Source organism: Spermophilus citellus, assembly GCF_964194105.1.
Source record: "Spermophilus citellus genome assembly, chromosome: 14".
Classification (NCBI taxonomy): Eukaryota; Metazoa; Chordata; class Mammalia; order Rodentia; family Sciuridae; genus Spermophilus; species Spermophilus citellus.
The window spans coordinates 72,088,083-72,113,808 of NC_138194.1; the positions used below are offsets into that span (position 1 = coordinate 72,088,083).

At 34.8% G+C, this 25,726-nt stretch overlaps 1 protein-coding gene across 34 annotated transcripts in view; it reads left to right on the forward strand.

Moving 5' to 3' along the window:
* Positions 1-25,726, forward strand: part of RIMS2 (regulating synaptic membrane exocytosis 2) — a gene marked incomplete at both ends in the record, with an annotated part of 602,684 nt that overhangs the window by 559,960 nt on the left and 16,998 nt on the right. Inside the window, one exon of one of the 34 annotated variants that reach the window (XM_081266184.1) lies at positions 19,228-19,369. The exons of the other annotated variants lie outside the window; for them this stretch is intronic. Coding sequence (XP_081122310.1) covers positions 19,228-19,369 — 142 coding nt within the window. Of the gene's footprint in view, positions 1-19,227; positions 19,370-25,726 lie in introns of those variants that run through there. 34 annotated transcript variants of the gene reach the window in all.

Consider the following 25,726-nt stretch of genomic DNA (forward strand, 5'->3'; position numbering starts at 1 on the left):
TATTCACATACAGACTTACATTAAAAATATGTAAATATAATACACAGTATTCTATTTTGTGAACACATCTGTACATGCAATATTAGAGAAGAATTCAGAACTTTTATAAATCTACATTGCATTTTAATAATTTTGTAATTATTTACATTATAGTAATGAAGTAATAGAAACTATGTGATAAACTTTCAGTCTTAAAAGTTTAATCAAAATGAGATGGCTGCTTTGTCAACTTGGTTTGCTTAATTAAGAACCTATCTTATCTAACATGTTGTTATTATAGTGTGTAACATTTTTGTATGATCTCTGCACAAACATTGAATTATTTCTGGACAGTAATAATGAAATATGAATTTGTTAAAATATATATGCACGGACAGTTCTCCTAAAAAGATAAAATATTAAATATCTGACTGAAAAACTTGGCCTGATTTTAAAAAATTCCTTGGCCTTTTTAGCAAATCTATGTTCAGTTTTCAAGGAAAGAGAAAAATTATGAAGAAGCGAGAACTCAGAAGAACTGAGTTCAGAGAAGAATACTAGAAGGGGCTTGTTTGTGAGGAAACTTATCATTTCCGAATTAAAACCCTCCATAAATTTGCCAATATACTTTTTAAAAATCCCCTTTTAACAATGCCTGAAATTTCACCAACTGGTGAAGAATATTGTTTGAAAATAAAAATAATTCTCAAAGACAAATTCATTCCAACAATATATTTCAATGCTAGAACCAGCCAAAGAAGCCATATTGCAGGATAAAAGTCTTAATTGGGCAGGAAGAATATGAAGCTGCGATTTGGGAATTTCTGAAGACTTTGGGCATCAAAGTCTTGGTGAGGTGCCAAAGTGAGAAACTGAGTCAGGATGCACAGAGATGCAGGGAGAAAAGAAAAGCAAGGCAAAAAGTTTGTTAGATATGTGAAAACTGTGCCTTTTCTTCATTTTGAAGTGTTTTTAGGATTTGTCTAATAGGAAAGAAAACCTTATTTCTTATTTCTTTTCCCCTTTTCTATCCTCCTACACTATATAATTCCCAGTTTCTAGACTCAGAGTACAAGCTGATACCATATGAAATACAATTTAATTACTTTTTGGATTGAATGTTTTCCAGACATAGCCTAGGAAATGAATCACATTTTGATTTGCTTAATTTTTCAAAAGCATTTTGTGAACTGTGAGCATAAAAGAACTTTCACTATAAAAATTAATTTTCATAATAAAAATCTTTTTTTTTTGGTGGTGGTACTGGGGATTGAATCCAGGGCCTCATGCCTCATGCTTACAAGACAGGTTCTTTCCCACTGAGCTGTATTTCCAGCCCCCCGCAATAAAAATCTTTTTAAATGTGTGTGTGTGTGTGCGCATGCACACACACATGCACATGTGTGCATATGTGCATGCCTATTCCCCTGTCTGCCACAGTTTGGGTTGTGAGATCCTAGAGGTCAAAAGCCAACTATACCAGTGTTCATCAGTTTATATTCCTAGGTCTCCCTGTATTAGAATTACTTGAGGTGATAGCTAAAAGTACAGATTTCTAGATACATAGATCTAATCTCCAGAGAAGTATCAACTCCCCAGATGATTCTCAGATACTTTCATCACTGAGAACTGCTTATTTATATTGTGAAGCAGATAATAAAGACTCAGTAATCTATCATAGCAGTATAAAATTTAGGGTGTGTCAATTTAGTAGTTTCTGTAAAAGTCAAAGTTTATTTTATCAAAAAATCATGGAAGAGGGTTATTGAATTCTTTTCATTCTTATATTTGGAAATCATGTTAACATTTTGTATTGAAAGTTGAAAAGGAGTATTAGTTTTTGCCTAACCTGAATGTGACTTAATATAAGATTTACCTCTGGGGCTGGGGATGTGGCCTAGTGGTAGAGGGCTTGCCTTACCTGTGCAAGGTCCTGGGTTCGATCCTCAGCACCACATACAAATAAATAAGATAAAGTGAATGTGTACAACTACAAAAAAAAAAAAAAGATTTACCTCTATGAACTTTAGAGACAAAACCTAAGACTATGACCAAGGTTTTGTGCAATAAAATTTGGCTACATTAAAGGGAAATAAATTCTTTGCCTTTCAAAAGACGTCTATCACAGGACTTGTGGTCTGGGTCAATTTGGGAAGAACAAACTATTAAATTATTCATTTGCAATAATATAAAATTCATGATGAGGACAACCTTTACTGAATAATCACTATGTACTCTGTGTTGTGTCAGGAACTTCACACTCACTATTATATGAGATAATTCTCTCAACAACCTATATAGTGTTGTTACTATTATTATCTCCCATTCACAAATGAAAAAAAAACAGAGGTATAGTTTAAGAAACCGTCCAAATATTCTTTGTAGCTAGGAAGTTTAAGGACCAATTATCCAAACCTGTCCGATGCCAGAGTTCACTCCATTAACTAATATTCCATACTGTCTCTTAAGTAAGGGTAACTGCATATCTGAGCAAGCTGTTCAGAAGATGGCCCAGAGAGTAAGGAAGCCTAGCTTCCAAACAGTTTCATGTATTCCTGTCCTTTACAAGGAGGGATGGAAACTGGGACTGTCTTGGTACTGTATGGAAGAAAGAAGAAAGTTGAAAACCACAAACTATTAAAACTGGAAAGGCGTTTGGTGACCATCCATGTGGACAGAATAGAGAAGTTATCCATTCTCATTTTAGAAAAGAACCCGAGAAACAGAGAGATTAAATGATTTGCCTAAGACTGCCTTGTCTCTTGAAAAGATGTCTAGTTAATGATAGGCTAGGTAGGTAAAAAATAGACTTCAGCCAAAAAGTAGTGATGGAAACCTATGGTGCTAATAGTTTGAAGAGAAATTTGAGCTGGACCTGCCTGACCATTTCTTCTAGGCCAAGCCCATCTTTCTTTATGGTAACCAAGGTCTTTTATCCAGCTATAGAGCTAACAAACATGGACTACCAGATTTTATTAGAGAATGCATGATAGGTGAAATTAAAATTAAATTTAAAAACTTTAAATCTGTCTAATACATTTCTGATGGCCATGCAGATTACCTTGTCATGGTCCTGAGGTTCTAAGCCCACCCCTAATTCCTTTCTTCCCAGGAAATATGTTATATTCTCATCAGTCATGGTGGCTCATCTTACTTTATAAATGAGTCACAGGTTCTTCAAAACTTACTTTGAAGCTGACTTCCAAAAAGTGATTGTTGTATTGGATAATCATTGAATTATGGTGCTGTAATTAAGTATTTCTGGCTAGAGCTAGAGTACATTTCATGAAACCTTGGAAAATATTGTGGTAGGAATTATCTGACATGTTCATTATTCTTTAAACTGAAATGTGAGAAGTAAAATAAAAAGGTCTATTTAAAATTGAAGGATAATTTCTGTGAAGGCTATCCATGTGACATAAGAAAATCCCGATGAACAAAGGTGTTCAAGGATTTGTTGGAGTACCTAACTGAAAATAGATACCATAGGGAAGTCCTGTGGTATAATAAACAAGGAAAACCTGAAATTTGAACACGAAGATCATAAAATATCAGCAGATTTTTAGTTTGGGCATACTTTACTCAAATATACTAAATATATTTGGAGGGATTAAATTTGGGAATGAAATATTAGAAAATAGTATATCTTCTTCAATATAAACAAATTTCATAGAAAAGGAAAAAGGAAGTAGAGAATCCATTTGATACAGTGACTTTTAATTGGACCTGAAATTCCATGAACTTGACAAAGGAAATCAAGTACAGAGCATTTAAATGGATCTGGAAAGAAAAATAAAAGTACGTCATTTTCAGATTTAATACCATAGAGAAGATGAGATGCTTTCTTTAAAACAGGATGTAACACTATTACAAAAGCAAAACAGAGTCATTAGAAAGCTTTAAATATCTGAACATTTGTAGAAGTATTTTTTGAGAATAATTGGTGCAACTACCCTTGACTCATTTTAACAACAAAGAACTGATGGAGAAGGGAAAATACTGCATTTGAAGTCTCAGGAGACCATATTATCTTAGAGTTCAAAAACAATGAAAATATCTTAGAGTTCGAAAACAATTCCAGTGGAATTGGCTACTTCCAATTCTGCAATTTGTATTCTCACTTGGATTATAACACTTAACATACAGGAATGCCTGTTTCATGATTCTGCGCCTACTAGGTGTGAGCTTAATAACAGAAATAGACTTTCTCATGGATCTTTGAGTCTTTGGGACCTGTTATAATGCCTCACACATTGTAAGTGCTAAATAAATCTGTAGGAAGCAGATGGTAATAAAGGAAGGGTAGGCTGTAGGCTCAGAGGGACAAGAGAACTTTCTTCAAGACTTTGTTCAAATATCACCTTCTTGCTGAGACCACCCTGACTCTCACCTCCCACCACTTCCTTACTGTGCTGTACTTACTCTTTTTGATAGCATTCACTGTCTTAACTCACTGTACTATTTTCTGATTTATTAAATTTGCTATTTCCTGTGTCCCCCAGCTAGAATATGAGCTTTGAGGGGACAAAGATTTGGTTTTGTATACAGTATATCTGAGGCACTTAAGTAGATACCTAAACATTTTATTATGTAAGTAAATTTATTAAAATTCTTGCATGTATATCTCAAAGGCACAAACTGTAAATTATTGAAATTATAATTTTTATTGACTTTGTCAACAGACTTAAGAAGAGTAGGAGAGTTTTTAAAAATACAACTCTCACATAATAAAAATATAATTGATGCTAACCTTTAAAAAGAGGGGGAAAGAATATATAAGAAAACCTTTTAGGCTGAGCAGGAAGTTTCTATTTGCTATGCATGAATGAAAGAGAAATAGAGGTGCTTACAATTAGAAATGTAGGCAAATTATGAAGGGCGGGCATATAGTAAATAGAGTACCAAAAGACTAAAATTCAAATGACCTGCAGCTTTTTAGTACAGGTAAAGTCACCAAAATTGAATGAATGAATGAATGAATAAGCTGCTCTATTTCCTAATACTTTAAGTATGGAAACTAGAAGGTTTTCCTTACTGAGGGAAAGTAGTAGGTGTATTTTAAGTATTTGTAGGCTTCCCTATGGAAAAGTACTTTTGTGTAATCATAAATGGCACAACCAGAACTGAATTTTGGAATTGATAGTGAAGATGTTTTGTACATCATACAAAAATTAGTTGTTCCTTGCATTGAATGTTAAATTTTATCTGTCACCTCTTCTGTATCTTGAAATTTCACTTGGTCCTATAGTTCTCAAGGAAAATTAAAGGAATTCTTTTAAACTAAAAAATATATTTATACAAAGAATTTATTCCTTCCCAATTCCTTTACCCCACATACTCATATCTCTTTTTTGGCCTTTATACAATTAGAATTCTTTGGGGAATGTGATAATATTTTGTAAAATTCAGAGTGTCTATGTTTGCCCATAGGCCTTTGGGTTGCTGTGTAGAAATTGCAGCATCACGGGGTCTTTCCACCTGACCCTTGCACGATGCCAGATGGCGCATTTCTTTTTCTAATCTAAGCTCTATTTCTTTCACTGAAGTTGACCATTCAAGGACAATATCATATGGTATGCCCTGAAGCAGTATTTCTTAATATTTTAAATAACTCATAAGGAGCATCATTCAATTATGTAGGGAGAAAATGCAGCTCTGACATAGAAATTCTTTGGACTAGAAGTAATTACATAGATCTGCTGAAGTAAAACTTCCATCATAGGCTTAAGAACTCCCTCCTCTGGATGTTTGATGGATTTTAAGATAGTTCAAAACTAGAAACATACCACATAGTTCTATTTTGTATTATTCCATTACCTCAACAAGATTACATTATCTCCTATGTATTTCTATTAGGAGAAATAGTGAGTAACTCAGTGACAGCTGATTGTTCTAATAGTGGTTACATTCAAGTAGGGATGGGAAGAAAATAAAATACAAACAAATACATTTATACATACACCTTTGAAATAATACTATGAAGCAAAAGAGTAGGATACCACTTGGGAATAAAAAATGACCTCCTACTTTAAATAGGATTGCGAAGAAAAGCTTTTTAGGCTGAGTGCCAAGGAATGAGAAATCAGCCAATAAGAAAAGATTATGAAGCAAACAGGAATTTTTCCTGTTTAAGGAACGAATCAGTGTGGTTTCATTCTGGTGATCAATAGGAAATGTGACCTGTGATAAGTTTGGAGAGAAATGCAGGTCCTCTAAGTTCATGCCGTATGTTTGTATTTTGTTGTAGTTGCAGAGAGAAGATATGGCAGAGTTTTAGAAGGTTAGTGACATGATCAAATATAGATTTTTAAAAGATATTCCCAGCTGCTCTGTGAGGAAATTCTTGGAGGCAAGAGTGAAAGTGTTTTAGAATAGGATTAAGAGAAGTGGATAGTCATAAAATCTATTTTAGAAGTAGAATCAACAAAATTTGATGATGATTGGCTGAAGCAGGCAGACAGTAAGAGAAAGTGAAAAATAAAAGTGGATGTCCAGATTCTTGGTTTAAGTAACTACTTGGCTTTGGTTGTCATTTATTAAGAGAGGGAAGATAAGAAAAAAGGAAGATTTCTGTGGGAAAGAAATCAAGAGAGTAGATTGAGAGGTCTGTGAAATGTTCTACCAATAATGTCAAGCAGACAGTAAATGTCTCTGAAACTCAGATGAAAGGTTCAGGTACTAAATCCATTGGCATGAAGCTATTTGGTTTTTAAAACTGGAAATAAAATGAGATCATCTTGCAAAGGGATGTATAATGAGAGGAGAAGGCTTTAGGATTGACCCCCTAGAATGTATTACAGACATTAAAGCTGTAAATTCCATAGAAGAGATGAAATCACCCAGAGAGGTTTTGAGAAGATTCCAGAAAGATAGGAAGAGACCTAGAAGACCTTATGAAAGTCGAGACAAGATAATGCTTTTGGATTAGTGATCAACTCTGTGGACTAATATTCAGGGAGCCAGTAAGATGATAACCTGAAAGTCTCTTTGGACTTAACAAGGTGGTTGTTTTCGGTTGTCTATAAAGCAGCTTTATTTTTAGTTTATTATATTTTTGTTGGTTTCTTCTTTTCTGAACCACTTTATGCCTTTACAATTTATGCTTTTTGAGGGAGGACCAAAGTAATTTACTCCCAGATGTCCTTTTAGTTCCCTTTCCACTCGAATACTGTGTTTTTCCAAAATTATGTGTTAGAATGTTATAATCCTACAATTTCTAAAATTAATGTCTCATGATCTTAAAAGTGGCATTATTATACTCAAAACAGGAGTACTTAAGCTATCTTGGTCTTGCATTGGTGCTAGTATCTTACATGCTTTTGAGCTGCATATATGTTCCAAATACATGATGGTCTATTATTGTCTCTTTATTTTAATTACATATGATTATTTGGTCTGTTTTCTTAACTTTTCTATACTGATCTCTCAAATAATTATGATTGAAAGTAATAGATTTACCCAGTTAATAGATCATTAGTAAAGAATTCGATAAATGTTTAGTATTGTTTAATAATAAATGATTGGTCAATAAATTCTACTTAGCAATCATCTTTATTAAACATTTTCCATAAAAATTTCCACCTTTTGATGGAAATATATTTACTGGCACTTCACATTTATTTTGTAAAAATTTATTCAGCATGCAGAAATGTAAGAAATTATTAAACTTACAATGTAACTATCTTGGCTTCACCTAGATCTCATCTAATGAACATGTAGCCTTTTATGTTCTTTATACTTGAACACATATGAAACAGGGAGTAGTACTGATCACTTTAATAGATATATTTTAGAGATGAATATATAGTTTTTTTTATACTAGGAATTTAACCCAAGGATGTTTAACCAAGAGCCATATTTCCAGATCCTTTAGTTTTTATTTTGAGACTGTTACTTAGGGCCTCATTAAGTTGCTGAGGCTGGCTTTGAACTTGGGATCCTCCTGACTCAGCCTCCCCGGCTGCTGGGAAGTAGGTGTGTGCCACCATGCCCAGCTGAATATATAGTTTTTTTTAATACTTCAGAGAAGTCACTGTATAAAACAAATTTTTTTATGAATTGGACTAACACAATATCTAAAATATTTAAACTTATGGAAAATGCCTAGTGTAGGAATCAAAAATTTTTATAAGTATTCTTATATTAAACACTATGGTTGAAGTGATTGTCAAGAGTTGTTTCATTGATATAGTTTTCAAAGTTTTGTGTGTGTATACTCATCCCTCAGTGTTCATAAGGGACTGGTTTCAGGACATTCCTGCCCCAATAATGCAATCTGCAGATGCTCAAGTCCTTCATATTAAATGGCATAGCATTTGCATATAACCCATGCACATCCTCCTGTATACTTTAAATCATCTCTAGAATACTTATTGCTTTACATCTTTTAATGGACTCCAGAATGGGAAATAATTTCTAATACTATGGAAGTGCTATGTAAATAGTTGTTTAGGTAATAATGACAAAGAAAAAAAAATATGTCCATGTTCAGAACAGATGAAATTTTTTCCTAATTACTTTCAATTCATGGTTGGTTGAATCCACAGATGTGGAATCCATGGATACAGAGGACCAACTGTATGTTTATGTATAAATGAATAGACAATTTGTTATATTTTAGATATGAGGTGTCCTTCAAAGCTCATGTGTAAGACAATGCAAGAAAGTTTAGAGGTGATATGATTGTGTTATAAAAGATTTAACTGAGTGAGTGTAGGCAGGTAGGGGAAGGATGGAAGAGATAGGTCCCTTGGGTTATACCTTTAGGTTATGTATTTTATCCCTGGTGAGTGAAGTCTCTCTCAGCTTCCTGGCTGATGTTTCCAGTTGCTTTCTTCTGTCACATCCTTCCACCATGATGTTATGTCTCATCTCAGGCCCAGAGAAATAGAGACAGCTATCTGTTGACTGGGACCCTGAAACTCTGAGCTCCCAAATAAACTTTTCCTTCTCTTATTGTTCTTGTTAAGTCTTTTGGTCACAGTGATGAAAAAACTGACTAAATCACCATTATAGAAACCATATATAACTTGGAGAACTTTTAAATTTTTATTGAATTCATTATAAAAATAAATACATGTTGACAATAGAGTCTCATAGAGTATTTTATTTTATTTTTTGGTTCCAGAGATTGAACCCAAGGGTGCTTAACCACTGAGCAACATCCCCACCACTTTTAAAAAATATTTTACTTAGAGACAGGGTCTTGTTAAGTTGCTTAGCGCCTCACTAAGTTGCTGAAGCTGGCTTTGAACTTGCAATTTTCCTGCCTAAGCCTCCCAAGCTTCTAGGATTACAGGCATGTGCCACCACACCCGGCTTCATAGGGTTATTTAGATTCTAGTATTGCTTTACATCTTTTAATGGACTCCAGAATGGGGAAAAATTATCTTTTTCTCACACAAAAAATTATATTTAAATGAATGAGGTAATATATGGAGATAAAAAGGAACTTAAGTTATAGGATGGCATCTCTCTTTCATCATTCATGATAAAAGTTCAACGTCAAAGAGATCTATTGAAAGAAATGTGATGATTTGGTAAATACTAGATAATGTATTGCAGGATCAGAGTAATTACCAGAGTGATATTGAGAGTATAGTTGGGATCAAACTATGGATGGGTAGGTAGAAGTCAATCTAAGAACAAGGAGATGAATTGAACTCCAGCTCTTTAAGGAACTAGGGCAGACTGTCTTTAAAGGGTGACAAGGGACTATTCACCTCATGCTATAATGATTTTATCTTCCTTGGAATGCTCAGGTCTATAACAAGCATCTTCTAAGTGACTATAAAAGGCAAAAATTAATACTTCACATAATCTGAAGTTGAGAATAAAAATGAAAGTTTTTAATAAATGAACATAAAAGTATTATAAGAAATCCTTTATATACTATTTTGAAAATATATGAGGAAGGGGAGTGTAGCTTAATGGTAGGGAATTTGCCTAGCATGTGTTAGACCCCAGGTCGCAGGTTCAATCCCCAATCCACCATCACCACCACCCCCCAAAAAAAACCAAGATTTAGGGAGATACAAATACATTTGTTCACCTTACCCAGAGAACATTTAAAATACTACCCTTATAATGTTAAATACAGTGCTATGTGAAATGAAATTAATATAACAGTGAATCACATCACAAAGCATGATTTTTTCCAGACGTTGAATAAATCCCAGATATCATTTTTAAAAAATCATACATATCACAAAATAAAGGAACTCAGAAATTCTACACCACAGGTTTTCTGTTCAAATTTTGATAAATGTTGGCTAAAGAATAAATACATTTGTAAAAGGCTTTATTTTTAAGAGAGAGAGAGAGAGAATTTTTTTAATATTTATTTTTCAGTTTTTGGTGGACACAACATCTTTATTTTATTTTTATGTGGTGCTAAGGATCGAACCCAGCACCCCGCGCATGCCAGGTGAGCGCATTACGGCTTGAGCCACATCCCCAGCCCATAAATAAATATTTTTGAAGAAAAGTTCTTTGAATGACGTTGAAATTTATATATGAATGAATATATGAAATTTTTGCACATTACATATGCAATCTGATTTAGAACACCACATTTCAATTTACTCTTGTAATGACTGAATGTCATGCCTGGCACAGGGATGCACGCCTGTAATCCCAGCAGCTCAGGAGGCTGAAGCAGGATGATTGCAAGTTCAAAGCCAGCATCAGCAAAAGCAATGCGCTAAGCAAGTCAGTGAGACCCTGTCTCTAAGTCAAATACAAAATAAGGCTGAGGATGTGGCTCACTAATCAAGTGCCCCTGGTTTTAATTCCTGGTACCCCCACCCAGAAAAAAAACCTGAATGTCATAATATACTTGTTGTAGAACCCATTCCCAGTTGTTCATTACTTTACATTCAAGCTTAAGAAAGTACCTAAGAAATAGTACATATGGATAGAAGGAACAGGGATGGATGGATGGATGATGATGAGACTCTTATGTGAATGACTTGCAGCAAGGGTAATGGGTTTGCTAATTTGATTACTTTTCACAAGACTTATAGCTCATCCACAAATGTCTTTTCACAATTTATTGAGAAATATGGGAAAGGAGGCTGGGGTTTGAAACACTGCTCCAGAAGGTTCAGTTACAGAAGGAGCTGGCAAGCAGAGAAATCCAAGTTAAAAAGCAGTGGTCAAGGAGAGGACTTCAGCACAACCCTTTCATTAGAACACGTATGGACTTGCCTCCCTGTAATTGTATTTATTAGAGTTTCTGTATTACACCATGAATTTTCCTCTTATTGAGACTATTTTCCCTGGGTAATAGTCCTCAGTCTTGTTAGATCTGAGATACCCATCTTATTGTGAAAGTATAAATGAAACAGATATATGGGACCATATTGACTTGAATTTGGGGAAGGAAACATGTTTAATCTGTATTGTTCCTTTTTATTATGAAATTTCATATCAACAAGACATAAATTGTTCTTGAAAGACATCTTTAACACACTGGGGAGTCAGCTGATGATGAGTTGCTTGGTTTGGTCCCTAAATTGGCCACTCTGCGCACAATTTTAACTAGTTACCAAATGTACTGAGCTACTAATAAAATTATCTTCAGGCAGCAATTCACTTATACCCAATCTAGGTGACGTTTGACCCGGGTCTGTATAACATGACTACTTTCCATGGACTCTTTCCAATATGCTATTAAAAATACTGAAATTTTTGGTGCTTTGGCAGAACCCTCATTCTTCTCTACTTGTTAAAGGTTTTGACTTTTAACAACTTTAGATGACTGTGTTATAAATCTTCTCTCTTTATACATAATGAAAAATAATCGAGATGTCTGCAAATTAAGTGAAAAACATGAAAAGTATTAAATTTTCTTTTTCTGTGTCAGCAACATGAACAACATATAATCATTATGTTCTACCAATACATGACTTAATTGAACAGAATAGTAATCAAGTCTTCTGCCATGTAAGTTGAAATAAATACATGAAGCTTAGCCATCATAGTAAAAGAAGGAACATGTTGGAACTAGACTTATGTGTTATCCTACTTTCCCTAACATTCTAGTCACATAGTGGTGTAATGAGTAAGTAAAATTCTAGACACATTGTGATGTAAGGAGTAAGTGAATAGTAAATCAATAATGAATGAACAAGACAAAGTTTAAATGCATACACTTTTTATAGATGTTGCATAATGTTATGATGACATTCGTACCTAAAACTTGAATAAATTGTTCAGATCTTGCTAAATATTTGTACAGAAGGGTAACACCCGCAAAATAAGAAAGTGCTGCTGATCTCATAGATATGAGAGGTTGTAGGTGATATTCATCTAAAATTCCAAAAGAGTTATAATATCAAAATGAATATTTTTTCTTTTCTCTGAAATGGCTGAGGATATTCTTCTAACTCTGGTATGGATACCTTATATATACAGGTCATGGAAACTCTAATTTTCACCTGCCTTGTAGTTAACCATAAGGAAATTTTCTGACTTGTCTGAATAGTAGGTGATAAGACCCCTATTTCAAAAGGAATCCTGACCCATACCATTAGGAAGGATACCAAATCTGAGCAGGGAGGCCCTGTTGCATTTCCCTACCAGTCTATTAGCATTAGATCATATCCTTTAGTTTCATTATATTTTGACATGGTTGTCCATGTTTGTGTCCTTACTATGCAATGAAGTCTCCATGAAAACCCAAAAGAACCTAGTTCAGGTTGCTTCTGGATAGCTGAACATATGAAGCTTCTTAGAGATGGTGGGCCAGGAAAGAAAGCTCCTTCTTCTATAACTTGTCTCAAGAATCTCTTTATCTTTTGTAATAAGCCAGTAAATGTGTTTCCCTGAGTTCTGTGAGCTGCTCAAGCAAATTAGCTGGACTGAGGAAGAGTTTGTGGGAACCCCAGTTGGTACCCACTAGGCCAGAAGCAAGGTAAAATATTCAGGGGCTTGTGATTTGCATCTGAAGGTGGGAGTAAGTCTTGGGGACTGAGTCCTCAACTTGTGGGATCTGACACTATCTCCAGATAATGTCAGAAATTAATCAAATTAGAGGACACCCAGCTGGTGTCTACTGCTACAGAATTTATTGTTGGCTTTTTGGTGAGGGGAAATTCCTACATGTTTTGGGATCACAGAAGTGATTTGTTTTGTGAGTATATAGTAAGAGAAACAGTTTGGATTTGTTTTCTTCTTCGGCTGTTTTAAATTTTTATTTTGAGAGAGTCATGCTAAGTTGCCTACGCTGGCCTCAAACTTGTGATCCTTGTCTTAGCTTTCTGAATATCTGGGATTATAGGCATGCACTACTACACACAACTAAACAGATTTCTTTAAATTTCACTGTATTAAGTGATTTTGTAGTTCTTTAACTTATTATTGAATCATAGTTAATGTTATCAGTAAAATAAAGTGCTTCCTTTTTATATGAATCTTTTTCTTTTGAAATTTTATTTCATGTGACTATTTAAGAACTTATATAGATAATATTTAGAATGTCTGAACATTCTTTTCCTAATTTTACAATTTATCAAAGTGTTTGGTTTATGATTGCCTGTATTTCATTTTTGGAAATATCCACTCAACGGTGACCAAACACCAGTTAATTGTAAATATCATTAATATTTACTTCTTATTGTCTCTGGAGGCGGAGTGGTTTATGTGATTTTTTTTGGGGGGGTGGCATGCTGAACTCATATCTATACATGGACTCCGAAAATTTCTTGAGGAAATTTAGTAAGTTTTAGATTCCTGATGATAGCTAAATAAAGATTTACATAAATATGCCTTTTAACAAATCAGAACTACCATGCTAAAAGTTTTTTGTTATAAATGGAAAAACAGTTCCTACTGCCAGTCCCATTGCCTAATTGTTGATCTCAGTGTATTCTTTTACACTGTTCACTTAGCAGTTAAAAGTATGAATTATAGAATTAGAACACCTATATTCAGGTTCTGGGTTTGCTATTTATGACACTGGAAAAATTGCTTTTTAATACTTTGCATCTAACCTTATGGGCTTTTCTTGGATTCATTTCTAATAAATTGTTTAACCTTGGGCAAGAGTATCTTCAGTGTGCCTTAGTTTCATTTTTGTTATAAGTATATTCATAATACTATCTCCCCCATGGGGTTATGTGTTTATTAAATGAATATATGTGCTGGTTTGTAAAGTTGTTTAGAGAAAGGCCTGGTGTATTGTAAGTGGGGTATAATTGTCAGCCATTATTCCACTAGAATGTGAGCTCCATGAGAGTGGGGGTTTCTGTACATTCATGTTCTCTAATATGTCCTCAGTGACTAGAATAGTGCCTGATGCGTGGTAAGCACTAAAAAAATATTTATTGAATGAATATGTATCAATTTTATCATCTATTAAGATGGGATAATAAGGGTCACTTCCCTATAGAAGGTTTCTATTTAAGGAAGTCGTGTATATGAAGAATATAAATTATTCTTATACATAATTATTATTATACATAAAGGGCTATAATTAAAATTATTGAATCCAAGTACTTATTCTTCCTCTATATTGCCTAACTAGTTGGCTTTTATGACTTATGACTTTAAAGTTTTATTCCCTTTTCATTTTTCAATCAAATCTTATCAGTTTCTAGCCTAATCAAAAAATATATTTGCTTACTTCCATGGACATGCTCTGTTAAGAGATAAAGGCAAATATTGCCATAAATATTATTACAGAAATAATGAAAATACTGATCATTTGATACTCCTTTTTTGTCTTTTCATACTTTAAATATCTTTGACCTCTTAACTTTTGTGAAAGTTTTGAATTGACCAATCACTGATGTGTAACATCTACTTTTCACTTTCAAATATGATGAGTAAAAACTCAAAATATTTGAAAATGGAAATCACAAAAGTTCACAATTTATTTGTGCCATATTGGCATAAGACTAGGAATAGAAGAAATGATTTTATATTTTGGATTTCATATTCAGGTAATGTGAATATGCAATATTGATATATTTTTAAAAGGGAGGCAAATATAGATTTAGCATTAGTACGTAGTTAGTATAGGCTTTGTGATTTAAAAACTGTATTGTCAATATTTATTTCAGACCAGGAAATGTACTTCATAGTTAAAATCATATCTATCATCGTGTTTTATATAAGTGTATGAAACATCTGTGATAGGGTATATAGAACACAACCTGAAAGCAGACCATGTGAGTTTGAGTTCTGCTCTACAACTTTCTCATTAAGCAGTCGTTCAATATCATTTTTTCAACTCATTTATAAAGAGATAATGATGACATTCTTTCACAATTAATGTAGGAATTAAGTAACAAAATGAGTATGTTTTATAAATTGAGGTAGATCTATAAAGTATTCTATTACATATTCATCATATACAATACTATGACAGTATATGCAAGTTATATCTGTTTATCTTTGAAAAATAATTTTCATATTTTCTGGCAGAATCTTTTTAAAGATCATGTTTTGTTTTTAGAGGCAGTTTATTATGTATATTTGTGTATATTTGGAATAGTAGATTATAATGATTCTGGAACTACACTTTGTTTATATAATAAAATATAGTAGTCTCTCATATAATAAAAGTCAGTGACTCATTTCTTTTGAAAAGTATTTCCAAAGTTACACATACTACACTTATGCTACATGTATTACATGTATTATCCTGATATGGAGGGACATCATTTACAATCTCTTGTTTGTTTGTTTGTTTGTTTTGCAGTGCTAGGATTGAACCCACTGCCTCATGTGTGTTAGACAGACCCTCCCTCACTGAGCTACATTCCCAGCGCTATGGTTTATTGTTTTATGGATTTTTAAATTTCTCAGGGAGGGGTACACTTGTATTAGAATGGAACAAGGGATTAAAAATCAACTTAATAAAACATATATAAACAAGAAATATTATTTAGATAATAGTTATTATACCTAGGGAAATAATTGCACATAGAATAAAAATATTCTAAATTTCCTCAAAAAGTTCAGAATATTCCTCAAGTTATCATTCAAAACTAGTAGTCTCTGACCATTGCTGCAGTCTGTAGCTGACCTATGTGCCAACACTTGCTCCTTAAAGTTTTCTTCCCCAGAATGAAGGGGGCTTTTCTCCTTCTTCCTCTTTAGTTCTCTCTAGTCCTCCTTGTGCCATTCTTCTATCACTCATGTATATCATTTAAGATTCTATGAAAAAAATGCCAAAAAACTTCCCAGGACAACCTTGTTCTGAAACTGCAAGAGAGAAGTAATGCTTATATAGGAATAAGTATATCTGGATTCTTTTAGACTAATCTCTTCTGGTGCACAAAGTGAATTATTAACACAGAGAAAGCAAGGTTATTTATCCAAGCAACTCAACACAACTACGTGATCCAGTTCTCAGACTATTCAGTCCCTCCTATTCAATCTCTAATAGAAACCCAAGATGTCCCTTTCCAAAGTGACTTTCAGTGTTAATTATGATGTTGCTGGATGCCCAAATAAAAGGTTTTCATCCAATCATAAATTTATTTCTCTACAAGTTCTCTTTTTCCTGATTTTCATCATTTTTCCTGATATTTTCTTGCAGACAGGAAGTTAGGAATGTCCCGTCAAAATTTCTCAAAATCTAATCAGGTAACTTTTGCATTAGAAGAGTCTGATTGATAAATGTTCCATCTTCTCCCAATATAATCGAATTCACAGGGCAATTCCTGTTTCCTTTTATCATTCTTTGCCTCATTCTGGCAAATATCATGATTAAAACAATAAGATAAACATAATGAATGCTTTAAGCTACTAATTGCATTCCTTCCAAGCAAGCAAAAATAACAGATATTCTTGGAAATAAAATGTTTTGCTCTTTAATCTTAATTTCTTCCTTTATAAAATAAGTATTTTATTGTATCACTATTATATTACATTCATTTTCTAACATTTTTAAAATGGTAAATATATTTTATATCATAACCCAACTTATATACATGTGAGCACACACATGCATACATATTTATGAAACAATACTGCAGCTGATACACTAACTGCAAGGGCTGGACTCTAGATTATTTCATTTTATTCTTAAAAATGCCAATCAAAACCTAATAAATTATTTTATAACTCACTAAAAATTTATGATCCACAGTTCCAAAAACATTAGATGACTTTCAATAATGTCCTTTCAGTTTCCAAAGTTCTATGATTCTCTTTTATTCTTATGATGAAAATCTCATTTAATTAAAAGTTCCTATTCTCTGAATAAAATTGATAAGGTATGAAAAAGCATTCATAGAGTTCTCTGGTTTTTATCAATGTTCTTTTGAAATGCTGATATTAGGAAGGTGAATAATGAAAAGGAAATTGGAATAAGAGTTATAGGAATATTAATAAGAAAGGATAAAAGTTTATCAGAAAAGCAGAAGCAAGAAAGCTAGGTGATCCTAGGTCTAAACAACTAAAGTTTATTACTTTTTTCCCATGGTATTGTTGTTTGTGCTCAAGGGATTTCTTTAATTTTTAGAAAGATTTGAAAGGATTATTATTTGAATGCATTTTTAATCATGCCTTTTAAATTAGAATGTCCATTGGCCAAAGTCCTTAATATACCTAGAAAGCCCTGTGTGATCTGTCCCACTCTTGCTTTACTCCAGCCACCCCCAAAACACTACCACATCACATTTCAGATGTTTGCTGTATACGTTCTCTCTACTCCATCTTCTTCAAATCCCTCTTCAAGTGTCATGTCACCAGTGAGACCCACACTCACAACCCTTTTTAAGTTACAGTATACCCCATACTCCTTAACTTTTTTAATTTGCATTCATCCCCCTCTTAATGTTATGTCATATATTGATTTATTATGCCTCTCTCCCCTCCACGAAAGTAAATTCCATGAGAGCAGGGATTTTTAGCTGCTTTGATCACCATCACCATTGTATCCACAGAAGTAGCTGACATATACTAGTGGCTCAATCAATATTAACTGAATGATATTTGTATCAGTAAATCAAGTAAAGTACTTTTGTGTATATACTACTTAGGACATATTTATTGGATGAAGGAACTGATTTAGATTGTGTGATTTACATTTTACAAAGCATTTTTGAAATTCTCTATTACCCATACCCAATGGATCAAGCTGTGACATAGGGCTGGAATTATTGTACTCCACCTTCCCACCTCCCTAGATAGAGAAATGGAGAGTTGAATGTTTATCCAAGGTTACAAAAAAGTGGGATGGTCTTTTGACTCCTAGTAAAATGGAATTAAAATTGCTTTGTGTTCTGGGATAGAGGTTTTCAATTCAAAGAAGGAACCATGTTACTTTGCTTATAAACTGCTTTGTTTCTAGTGTGTATTGCTTTCAAATGTGTTAAAAGGATATTGCCTTTTATTTAGATGTTAATCTTTATGGAGTCTGTCATTCTTTATAACAATGGGTAGAAGATTATTTCCTTCAGAGAAAGAAGCATTGAAATTAAAGTTGATAGACATCATTGTGCTTTTTTCCCCCCAGTATTGGTGCTTTTTTGGTTAATGATTAAAAAATCAACTCTTCTCAGTTGACTTTTTATATTGTTAAGAAAGAAGGAAAGAAAAAGAGCGTCCATTGTAGGTTTTCATAGAACCCGGTAAAAATTGGGGAGCCTTTGTGTTAAGCTTTTCTTTCTTGAGGTACAATAACAAATTAAGTGAACCTGAGGAAAGGGAAAGTGACTACCAGAAATTTTCCTGACCTATTATCGATTTGAGATGCCTAACTCATTGCATCTAATTAGTCTAACTAGTCTCTGGTCTTCGCCAAGCGTCGGCGGGCAGGGGTTCGGAAAATAGCCCTAGCCACACCGGGTCGGGGCCAGAACCTGAGGCGTGCGCCCAAGAGCTGCCAGTCCTGCCAAGGTGCTGCTGCCGCCGCGGCCGCCGCCTCCCTCTCCGGCCGCTGATTGGCGGGGACCGCAGCTTCGGAAGCATCGCCCAGCGAGGGAGGGCGCCGACACTCCAGCGCTCCAGCCTCGGGGATCCTCAACTCTCCTGGGCGAGACTTCCCCTGCGAGCAGCCTCTTCTCCGCCCGCTACAACCTGGACCCTCCTCCTAAGCAAATCAGAGGTCCGGGCCGCCGGGATAGCCACGTCTCCCTCTGGGCCGGGTCGGGGAGTCAGGGGCCAGAACCCTAGGGTCCCGCGGCACCACCCGGCCCCCGACACTGGCTCTGGAACCACTGCGGTCGCCGCGTCCCAGCCGCCAAAACGCCTCGTATCTTGTACCGCGGGAAAAGCGGGTCCTCGTCCAAGATGGGCCGACAGGGTCTGGGGGGCGCCGGCGCGGCGGGGCGCTCCATGCAGCGCTCCCAAAGCCGGAGCAGCCTCTCCGCCTCCTTCGAGGCACTGGCCGGCTACTTTCCCTGCATGAACTCACTGGAGGAGGAAGAAGGAGGTGAGACAACCTTCCCTCCCCGTAGTTGGTGTCTCTTATTTGTGTCATCTCTGCACAGTGTCTGGAGGGTTGGCAATGGGAGAGAGAACTCAAGTGTCACAGCTCTCCAGGACTGTGCCGGGGGCCAGAGACCCTTAGAGCTGAGCAGAGGAGGACCTCTCTGTCTATGGGTTATTTGGAGAGCTCCACAGGCGCGGACTTGAGAAAGGACTCTCTGGTGGAGTGCAGTTATCAAGTGATTGGAAGTTGAATGCGGATGTAGACTAGTGGGAAGCAAGGCTGCGCTTCTTGGGTGCCCCCACTCAGTTTGCTCTTGTTTACTCTCTCAGTCTTTGTGTTAGCATTTGGCCCCAAGAACAAAAATGCTTAAAAACTACAGGGAGATGCAGCCACAAAACTTTGAAAACAGGAATCAGCCTGTGAAAGGACAAGATCCAGATGAGAGAAGGGGTCCTAGAATGTACAGGGAGAGAGTAGATAGAACTTAAGGCGAATTTCTGGTAGAGACACTTGGAACTTTGTCCACGAGGCACAATACCATGAATCTGTCTGTTGGTGGTGTGTTTCTGATATTCTAGTGATTAAGCTAATGGGGGGAGGGGGACTCACTGTGTTAAACTTTTCACCAAGTGGTTCCTAGTCCTTTATAAAGTTTTGAGTACTGAAACTTGTGGGTTTTCCTCATGAGGAGCTTACCTATAAGATTTAACAGCTAACACTGAAAATATAAATTATAAAGCAAAGAGAGAATTGACATAAATAATAGTGTCCCAATATTTGAAATACTATTTGTTAATTTATTAATGTTAGTTGCAAACCGAGTTCATCTTTAGACACAGTAGTATAGTTATGACTTAACTCATTGTATGGATTAGGACTTGGTCTGCTTTTTTTGACAATCAATGATCTCTTATTATGAAAGAGGTCTGACTGAAAAGAAATTAACTACTTGTTTTAAGAACAGGTTGAGGGGCTGGGGTTGTGGCTCGGTGGTAGAGAGCTTGCTTCACATGTGTGAAGCACTGGGTTCGATTCTCAGCACCACATATAAATAAATGAAACCAAAAATTTTTTTAAAAGAACAGGTAGAAATAAAACTTTTCCCTATTTTCTTAGGAAATGAAAGGGGAGGGGAGAATAGAGGATTCATAGTTCATCTGAAAAGTGGTCTTCAAACCAGTCTGTTAGAACTAACCATGTTTCTTCTGGCTTATTGTCACAATAATAATTTAATATTAGTCAATATAGATATAACATTGGGGTACTTCCTGAGGTAAACATGACTTAATTTTCACACTAGTCCTCTTTTTCTAATTTGTACATTTACATTTTTTTCTATAATTCTGTAGTTTAAATTCTAGGAAATGTAAAAACAAATGAAAAAATTTAAAAATCAAGCTGGATATGAATGATCATAATTGTAGCTAAAATTTTTAGCATTTATTATCCAGCACTGTACTGAGAACTTGACGTGCATTTATGCTTTTAAGCTCACAACAACCTTATGAGGCGGTACTGTTATCTCCATTTCACAAATGAGGAAACTAAGGCAAAGAAAGCTTCAGAAACTTACCCAGGTAGTAGGTAACAGAGATAGCACTTGAACCAGTGAGTCAGCAGCTAAGCCCATGCACTCAACTCCCAAACTCTGCTGCTAGGTTTTTATTATTTGAATCTACCTGGACTCCACTCCATCACTAAGCCAGAATGTGATGGAGCTAGAACTCAAACTTAGGTGTGTCTGAAACTACAAGTATTTAAATAAAGCATGCATTATTATGAACTTATTTCTTTTAATTTTTACACTGTCTTCAGATTTGAATTTGCTTCATAGAAGCTGTTATTATTCTTTTTAAGTTAAAACTAAGATTGTTGAATTCAGAAAATATCATGCTAAAAGGCTTTTTCAAGATAGCAAGGAAAACTTACATCAATGTGAAAATTTTTCAAAATTTAAATTACATTCACTTAGTCTTGGCTTATACAAATTAATCCCAAAGAAAATTTCTACATCTATGCATGGGAAATTGAAACAACATTTCTGTTCCATAATGTTGCTTCTTGAGTTGTGAAGACAAAATATTCCAGAAGGAAGGTAGTGGGCTGGGGATATGGCTCAGTGGTAGAGTGCTTGCTTAGCATGTACAAGGCCCTGGGTTCTGTCCTCAGTATCACATAAAGAGAGAGAGAATAAAAAAAGGGAAAATAGCATTTTTAAAGTAATCCGTATAGTTATGTACTAGTAACAAGAAGGGATACACTTTCCACTGGCTTATGGTCATTTCACAATCACAAGAAGAAATCTTAACTTTTTTCCTTCATTTCACAACAGTCCTATCACCCTTAAAACTCCCCAGATTTTTAAAAAATATGTCAACATACTCTGAAGAGTTGTAAGAGAAGTCACTGGCTTCTCTATGGTGTTTTTGTCTGTGTAGACACCCACACAGGACACATGAAGGTCATGTGGATGACATACTTAAGAATGTTATTTTAGTGACACTTTAGTGATAAACTAATTCTAACTTACAAAGAAAGTAAATCCATCTCACCATGTGATTTTCACACTGATTCAGAATAGTTTGCCTAAAGAAAATGGTGGTCTGATAATTAGTGTGATGACTGAGTTCACCAATAAATTCAGTAAGCCTGTCTGAGTTTTTGATGTTGTTGTTGTTGTGGAGTCTTCTTGGAAATAGCACAATAGCTAAAGGATCTCAAATATGCCCTGTCGTCCAGTTCCATATCCTTATTTCTTTTTTTTTTTTTTTAGAGAGTGAGAGAGGAGAGAAAGAGAGAGAGAGAATTTTTTTAATATTTATTTTTTAGTTCTCGGTGGACACAACATCTTTGTTGGTATGTGGTGCTGAGGATCGAACCTGGGCCGCACGCATGCCAGGCGAGCGCGCTACCGCTTGAGCCACATCCCCAGCCCCTCCTTATTTCATTCTTATTCACTGTCATCAGATATTTCCAGTCTATACAAAAAGTACTAAGACATCTACAAAAAGACCATGTGCTTCAAGTCCTTTAATTAAAACATATTTTTTGAGGATATTTGGTGTCAGTAACTATGAGAGTCTTAAAATTAGGTAGATATACCCCTTTCCCTCTGAGAGCTTACAGTCTAATGGAAATGGACTATAACAAAAACAACTATGTAATTGTAACTGTGACAAGTATTGATCAGGTCAAGTGCAGGGTGCCATGAGAAATTTTAAAGATGATTAACTTAGGAATTAATGAAGATGCCCTGAGAATGTGTTAAATCTTGATTCAGATGTCAGTAATATCAATTTGTCATGAGCTAACATCAATGGCCTACTGCATATCTTTAAGAACAATTTTCCCAGATTCCACAATTAATAAATGATGGAGGAGTTAGGATCTAAACTCATAATCTGGCTCTGGAGTTTATAATTCTAATTACAATGCTCTCTCTATATTTTTTCTTCATTATTTTACTGCATTTTTTTGTAATATGCTATATTCTTAAACCAAGTACAGCTGAGGATGTAGCTCAGTGGTAAGAGTACTTACCTAGAAAGCCCTGTGTAGATGATCTGTCCCCTTCTCACTTGCTCTACTCCAGCCACTCCCGACACTGTATCACATCACACTTCAGGTATTTGCCCAATGCATGGTCTCTATTCCATCTTCTTCAAATCTCTTCAAATCATGGAGCCCTGGGCTCTATCCCCAGCACACACTCAAAAAAGTACAATAATAATAGTTACCATTTATTATGCACCTTCTATATGTCATATTCCTTTGATTTCATGGTTCTTCAGGGAAGTTATTTTCCTCACTTGACACTTATGAAAGTACTTAGAGAAGTTTAAACAACTTGACCACAGATCATAAATCTAAATGGGGCTGATTTGAGTGGGGATGAAAGCAGCATTCCTATAAGCAAACCAAGATTGTTGACTGGTCTTCGTGGCATCTTTTTTGTATGCTTGCAGTTCTTTTATTTTTTTCATCCTTGTATCTGGAATATATTCCAGAAAAGTGTTCTTTAAATCCCTAAAATTATTTTTTAACTAAAAGTAATAACAATAGTATTTTCTTGTTATAAATTGTGTGATTTTACTTTATTATTGAACCCTACAATAAAGCATTATTTTTACTCTAAAACTATTTGGCCCTAACATTGGGTTTCTCTCCCCTAATATAGAATATTAATGTATGTAGAATGTTTAAAAATCGCAGGCAGTTCTAAGAAAGAAAGAAATATTTCACAGAAATATTACCATTCTTAATAGTAGAAGGAAACCTACAACTTCCCAACCAAATTGCTGAGAACAAATGGTTCTGGCTGTGTAATACAGGAAAATGGCCCATTTCCTAGTACTTGAGGTTTCTGGTTTCCCAGAGGTGATCTTAATGTTACCTGTGGTCCTAAGCTAATGATTCTTGTTTAGTTATGTATTTTTGTGTATAGTTATGTATATGTGATAAATTTGGTCTGCCTGATTTTATGATCTGCCACCTATGACAAACATACAGAGGAAATCCCATCAACTTAGCACTATTAACTAAATAAGCTAACTCTGGATTTTTTGCATATCACTAAAAATTAAACTACACAAAAATCATATAGAAAATAGGAATTATTTAAAAATCATTAGAGAACCGAGGAAAGAATCTTTGCATGTGATAAGAAAGCCTTAAGAAATTAATATAAAAATGAAACAAATAGACTGGAATAAAAAGACATATTCAACACTCCCCAATTCTTTAATAGGATATTCATCCAGTAAGAATATAAAAAGACATTATCTTATTCTAATACTTGTGTATACTAATTCTTACACTTAATAATCAATTTTATTTTATTGAATAACTTAGAACTTTGCCCATGCTCCACTGAAATAAAAATTCTCTACACATTTAAAGGTAATCATCCTCAGTGCAGACATCATACCTCACACAGTAGGTATTCAGAAAGTGTCTATTAATAATGATGGTATATGGTTCTCTGTTCTTTTCAAGATGAGTATCCTTATAACTGCTACCCATTATGTTTATGCTGTTTTAAAAATATGCAATGGGGACTTTCCTATATGCACCAGTCATAGTATTTGCACATAAAGCCACACTTGGGGACAGGATAAATGGTTATAGGCTGTCTTAGCTTATGATCATGTCTAATAAATCACTCCATAAATGAGTCTACACCATAATCAACAATAGCACAATATTTTTATATTAGATTTATATTTTTAGGCAAATAAAGTGAAACAAAAGATTTGGGATTTATTAAATAAATTGAGGAATCGTTACATTCAGAGTGCTTATCAAATATTACCTTTTAAATCTAAGAATCAGAATCATTCTCTTATTTGTGTCTGAATAGAATCCTTAAAGTAATTTAAAACTTTAATATAAAAGTCAAATTAAACCCCAGTTTGCTTTAGTAAGTTCACTAAATTCAAGACGAGTAATGGGTCGGAGTTTCCCTATGGAGACATTTTGCATATAATGACTTACAAAAGAAATTCACTAGAAAGTTGTAACAGAAGCACCCCATTTCTACTGAGGACTATTTTAATGTAAATGCTCTCTGCTGTTATAAAGTAGGCCTTTATTATGGATCAGAAAAGATCCTTCTGTGTATTTGTTCTATCTCATGCTGTAGTGGGTTCTGACTGAGAAGAAGGGAGATTTATCTGCTATACATATGATATTATTAGAATAATTGAAGGAAATGCTAGCATAAAAATAATAGTGTCACTTCTAGGTTTGAAATGTCATTTTCTTTTATGTTCCTCTTGAAAATGAAATTGGGATTTATTTTCATGTAAATAATGTTTTATGCAAAGATACTTCACCAAAACCATGGGCAGAAATCCCACGAGGCCTCATGGGGCCTAAACTGGAAGTCAGAAGGCTGTTGAGAAGGCATGAGCACTCTTTTTTCCATTTCTTGCCATTGCTTCTATCTCTGCATGACTGCTTTGTTCTTTGTCAGCAGCCAGCTCTCTCCCCTGCTCTATTACTCATGTGTCTGGTGGAAAATGGTAGTCAGTGGACTACAAGTTTACCTGTCACTGTTCCATCCATACTGCAAACCATGTCTTTCCCAATCTCAATTCCAACTGTCCTGAGATGAGATTTTATTTACCCGGGTTGGTCCAGTTTAATACAGCAAGAGGGCAGGACCATGTGTATCAGTTTAGTTCCCAATAATATTCTACTTTTTGTCTGGATCATCATTGCAAGGAACAAGTATCATTTCTTGAAATTTAGATTTTGTCTAATGATACTAAAATATAAGTAAAATTATTTTAGCTATTTAAAATAAAAAGATGAATTAGTGTTCAGTTTTTCCCTTGTTATTTCTGTAAATTGGGC